The sequence below is a fragment of the Cryptomeria japonica genome, chromosome 3 (genome assembly GCF_030272615.1).
Source record: "Cryptomeria japonica chromosome 3, Sugi_1.0, whole genome shotgun sequence".
Taxonomy (NCBI): domain Eukaryota; kingdom Viridiplantae; phylum Streptophyta; class Pinopsida; order Cupressales; family Cupressaceae; genus Cryptomeria; species Cryptomeria japonica.
Window position 1 is genome coordinate 199,355,717 of NC_081407.1, and position 4,749 is coordinate 199,360,465.

A 4,749-nucleotide genomic window follows, 5' to 3' on the forward strand; every position below is an offset into this window, starting at 1 on the left:
CTGATACTTAATTAAAGATGTTCCAGTAACCATCCACTCAAAATGGCCAGTACTTGTGGACAAATGTCCCAATAGTTTTGCACAAATGTTCCAATAGTAGTGCGCAAATGGGCTAATTATGAACAAAAATTGACAAAAAGTGATCGGCTATTGGTTCATGTGAAATTTATTAATGAGCTTTTAAAAAATTGAAACTATGACGATTATTGGGATTCACAATGACAATAATTGTCCGATTATTAGAACTATGATGACTAGTGATACTCTTCCCCTAAATAACTTGTGTATCATATCAGCAATTACTGCCACCCTTAAATAGGTGAATCGTGGATCATATCAGCAATAACTGCCACCTGCTGAGCATCAGCATAATAATTACCGCGTCACTAGCCTTGTTCATCCTGGTGCTCTCAATAATGTTTCTGTTTTTTTTTGTCTAGCTTGTTCTCTTTACATTTAACAGCGCAGTAGCATTTAAGCTTCCAAACGAGGATCGTGCTACTGCGTAGATTGGTAGCTGTCATCGGCAATTACTGCCCTTCTTCAACAAGTAAATCTTGTCTCATATCAGCGACAATTGCCACATGCTGCCTATCAGTGTTATAATTACTGCTTAACTATTCTTGTCCATCTCGTCTAACTTTCTCTCCATACCTTCCCAGCCAAGTAGCAATTAAGGGTCCAAAGGAGGATCTGTAGTGTTGTATGGACAAGAATGAAGACGGCCAAGGGCAACTTAGGGGCACAAGGCCAGCTTGTTTCTAAGCAAAATGCCCATGATCATGCAGATGCTGATGGTTTTGAAGAGCCTAAGATAAAACTTGAAGAGATTGTAGTGAAGAAAACAGATGATGCAAGCGACATGGTCAATTTACCCAAGCATGGAAAACCCCTCAGTCCACTGGCATGCCTCACTTCGGATGCATTGTTCGACAGTTACATCCTAGCCATTGTGGGATTCAAGAAAGAAATCGATGTCAATTCCTTGAAAATTTTACTACGAAATAACCTGGCACAGCACCAAAGGTTTTCAAGTGTTGTGGTTAGCATTTTCTTCCTTATCCCTTTTTCATCTGTTTTTTTCTTGTATTTTTATATATATAAACAAACTTTTATGTATGGATGCAATGAAGAGCATTTTTAGATCTCTGTTTTCATCTTCTTCAAGATGTTAGGACTGAGGGTGTCTCTTAGTGACTTGACATTGATCTACCGGATAAGTTGACTAAATTTGGAAGAGCTCACACAATGGGTTAGGTTCTGATTTTGATTTTGAAGGAAACAAATATCGAGAAACAATTCATAATATTCATGTAGACCTTGTATTCATGTCCTGGGAGATGGAAAATTACATATGAAATACAAGTGAAATGAGAAACATTCAACTTAGAAAAAAAATGCTTGCGACTTGTGTGGAAAAGCTAAAATAAACATTATATTTTACTTAGCAAACTTATATGCATGAATATGAGTTAAAACATGTCCTGTGAAGATTGCACAGTGGGTATTCACCAGGAAATGCTCACCTAAGCTTATTCAATGTGAGCTAGCTAGATGTGCATCTGTATATTGGAAATACATATATTGATCATGTCTGCTTTGAAATTTATGTTGTTGATAACTTGAAATGAATTGTGGAGTGCAGGTAAAGGACAAGCACAACAATCTGAAGTGGGAACTCAGAGAGGTGGCGTTAGAGGATCACGTGATTGTTCCATGCTTTAGTCTATCCACTGTAGAGAATCCCAACTTCATAAATGAGTATACAAGCTCTCTAGTGACTGCTCCTCCACTTAACCCATGTAGGCCTCTCTGGGAAGTCCATGTGTTGCATGTTTCTTCCGGAGATGCAGCAGCCAGCCTTGTATTCAGAAGCCATCACTCATTAGGAGACTCTGTCTCAGTTCTTTCCCTCATAAATTCCACTAGAAAAGCTGCAAATCCTAACGTGTCATCCTCCATCCCACAACATAAATCGTCTGGCCAGAGATCCACAGCCTTTTTGCAAATTTTTTGCAATGTGGTTGCAGGGCTTTGGTTCACATTCCTATGTCTGATCCAGTATGGGGCCACTCTGCTATGGAAGCAGGACAGGAATTTATTGAGACAAGACAGTAGATCAAAAATTGGTCCAAAGCATTTGGCGCATGTGACTCTCAGCATTGAAGATATTTGTCTAGTTAAAAATGCAGTTAATGGGGTAAGTGAAAGTTTCTGTGTACCCATTTTTTATTATGAATGAATCATAGATGGCTTTATAGAGAAGGACCAACTCAACGTCTTCAGGATCATATAGAAGGAATGAATGGAGGAGTTTTTAATAATCTCTATGAGACCGGTAGTCGAATCTTAATCAAGGAGTCAGCAGTTTTGTGAAGCTTTGTCTTTTTAAATAGTTCATTTAGGTTCCTCAAATTATTTTTATATTGAGTGCTGTTATCTTTATAAGTAACACATTCTATGATAAAATGTCATTCTGTTTCAACGATTCCTCTATTGCAAAAAAACACAGATTCCAATCTTTCCACTCTTCTTTGGGGACCGTTCATCTGCCTCTCTTACATTTAAGATGGTATAAACCCATTTTCAGCTGCACATTAAAAATGTAGCTTTTTCTTTGATAATGACCCTCAAATAATCTTTTTCACATGGATTTGACATAATAAGCTTTCTTTCAATCAATCTATTTTAGCTCATCATTAATATTAAGATATTTATTTAATTTAATTTCTTATTTATTCAACCACTAGTTATTTTGTATCTAAGACTTCTTTTTTCAATGTAATTCTTCTTCTACAACCATTTTGGACCAACCATCTCTATCCATGTTTAAGTAGTTTATTGTACTGGTATTTATCGTTGCAGAAAGTTTTCCACTAGTCTTACAGAATTTTTTATGGCAGACATTGAACGACGTGATAATGGGAGCGCTTTCCGCTGGTTTTTTGCGTTATATGAGCAGGCTACAAGTACCAGAGAAGCATCTTCCATTAAACACGAGACTTCGAGCAATGGTTCCAGTAAATATGAGGCCGTTTACTATGCTCAAAGTAATCTGAAGCCAAGCCTTTTTTTTCTTTTTTCTTTTTAAGATAATCCTCTGTGCTTGATGTATAGAACTTCTGATTAATATCAGAATTAAATATGGGCAGGATCTGGATAGCAACATGAAAAACCCATCAAAAGCTACGTGGGGGAATATAGTAGGTTTATGGATGTTTCCGCTTCCTATGTTCCACTATGGAGATCCTCTTCAATATTGCCGTGATACAAGAATGATATCCAGGAGGAAGAAGTTATCTTACGAGGCATCACTCACATACGGCTTAACCAAATACATGCCAACAAAGGTGATATTTTTTGAGCAGTTCGTTTTATTTGGTTAAGATTTGAAAGGTTTTTTTTAGTATTTGTTATGAATGGCATTAAGTTTATATTTGTAGATTTAAAAGTGTTAAATATTTAAAATTGACTGATATTTTTTAGGTTTAATACGTTGCGTTAAACACTCAGAACTGACTAACATCTTCTAAACTTAATTTGTTGCTTAATACGTATATGATTTAAAACTAAAACGACTTAAATCACACACTCACTCAGAACTGACTAACATCTTCTAGACTTAATTTGTTGCTTAATACGTATATGATTTAAAACTAAAATGACTTAAATCACACACTAAGATTTAGAGTCAGTAATTTTGAGGACAGGTAAGATCAAATTGATTTCTAAATTCTCATTGAAAACAACAAATACTTTAATGAAATTGCAGTTGTTGGCGTACATTGTCGGCAGATTAGGTGCGAGCACTACACTGGGCTTCTCGAATGTGATGGGCCCCGTGGAACAGATCGAACTCAGTGATAACCCCATTACTCACATTATTCCTACGGCTCACGTTAACTATCATGTCTGTATTCTCATTCTCTGTCACAATTTTTTTATTCAGAAATGTTTACATGAGTTATATACAACATTTAAAAGAGATTGTTCTCATATTTGTGCAGTCAATAGTAATTCATTTCATGAGCTACGCTGGAAAAGGAAAGCTGGTTGCATTAGTATCAGAAGACGTAATTCCCGATCCGCAGCAGCTTTGCGAAGATTGCGCAGACGCCTTGCAAGTGATGAAAGAAGCAGCAGCTAAAACAACTCCACTAAATTTATCTTGATATTTCACCTCCTCCATTTGCAGGCTAGTACGTCAATATTAAAAAATATATTGACTTAAAAAGTCGAGATTAAAGAGAGTCTATGGGACAGTCTGTTCAATCAAAATTGGTTTTTGGATATCAATTTTTTGTCTATGCAAGTTGATGATGAGTGTTTTCAGTTTTTCCATATACTCCTTGAAAAAAAAATTATATCATCAACAGTAATCAAGATATTAATATTGATAAAGATATGTCCTGCAGATAAAGATATAAATAGTATTTCAATTAATATTGATAAAGATATGTACTGCAAGATATTAATATTGATAAAGATATTGATAAAGATATGTACTGCAAGATATTAATATTGATAAAGATATGTACTGCAGATAAAGATATAAATAGTATTTCAATAAATTTATGGATGGGACAAGATTTATTAGCTGAACATATATCAATAGTTGGTGATGGTATTTGTCATGATTTTGTCTATTTTTATTATCTATTAATAGAACATGTATTTATATTATTTTTTAAATATTAAAATATCAACAATGTTTATTTTTGTCCCTTCAAAACTTATTTGACCCTTTTA

At 35.0% G+C, this 4,749-nt stretch overlaps 1 protein-coding gene across 1 annotated transcript; it reads left to right on the forward strand.

The window, feature by feature from the left end:
- The first annotated feature begins 630 nt into the window (after positions 1-630).
- LOC131034259 (wax ester synthase/diacylglycerol acyltransferase 5) lies at positions 631-4,453 on the forward strand. Its single transcript, XM_057965691.2, has 6 exons — positions 631-1,042; positions 1,646-2,200; positions 2,904-3,050; positions 3,153-3,350; positions 3,773-3,910; positions 4,008-4,453. Exons 1-6 carry the CDS (start codon positions 716-718, stop codon positions 4,170-4,172), a joined length of 1,530 nt encoding a protein of 509 aa, XP_057821674.2. The 5' UTR covers positions 631-715; the 3' UTR covers positions 4,173-4,453.
- Positions 4,454-4,749: the final 296 nt, after the last annotated feature.

Coding starts and splice junctions, on each gene's coding strand:
- LOC131034259 (XM_057965691.2), top strand. CDS start 716: ATGAAGACGGCCAAGGGCAACTTAGGGGCACAAGGCCAGCTTGTTTCT. Junction 1,043..1,645: donor AAAGGTTTTCAAGTGTTGTG/GTTAGCATTTTC, acceptor TGTGGAGTGCAG/GTAAAGGACAAGCACAACAA. Junction 3,051..3,152: donor GGCCGTTTACTATGCTCAAA/GTAATCTGAAGC, acceptor AAATATGGGCAG/GATCTGGATAGCAACATGAA.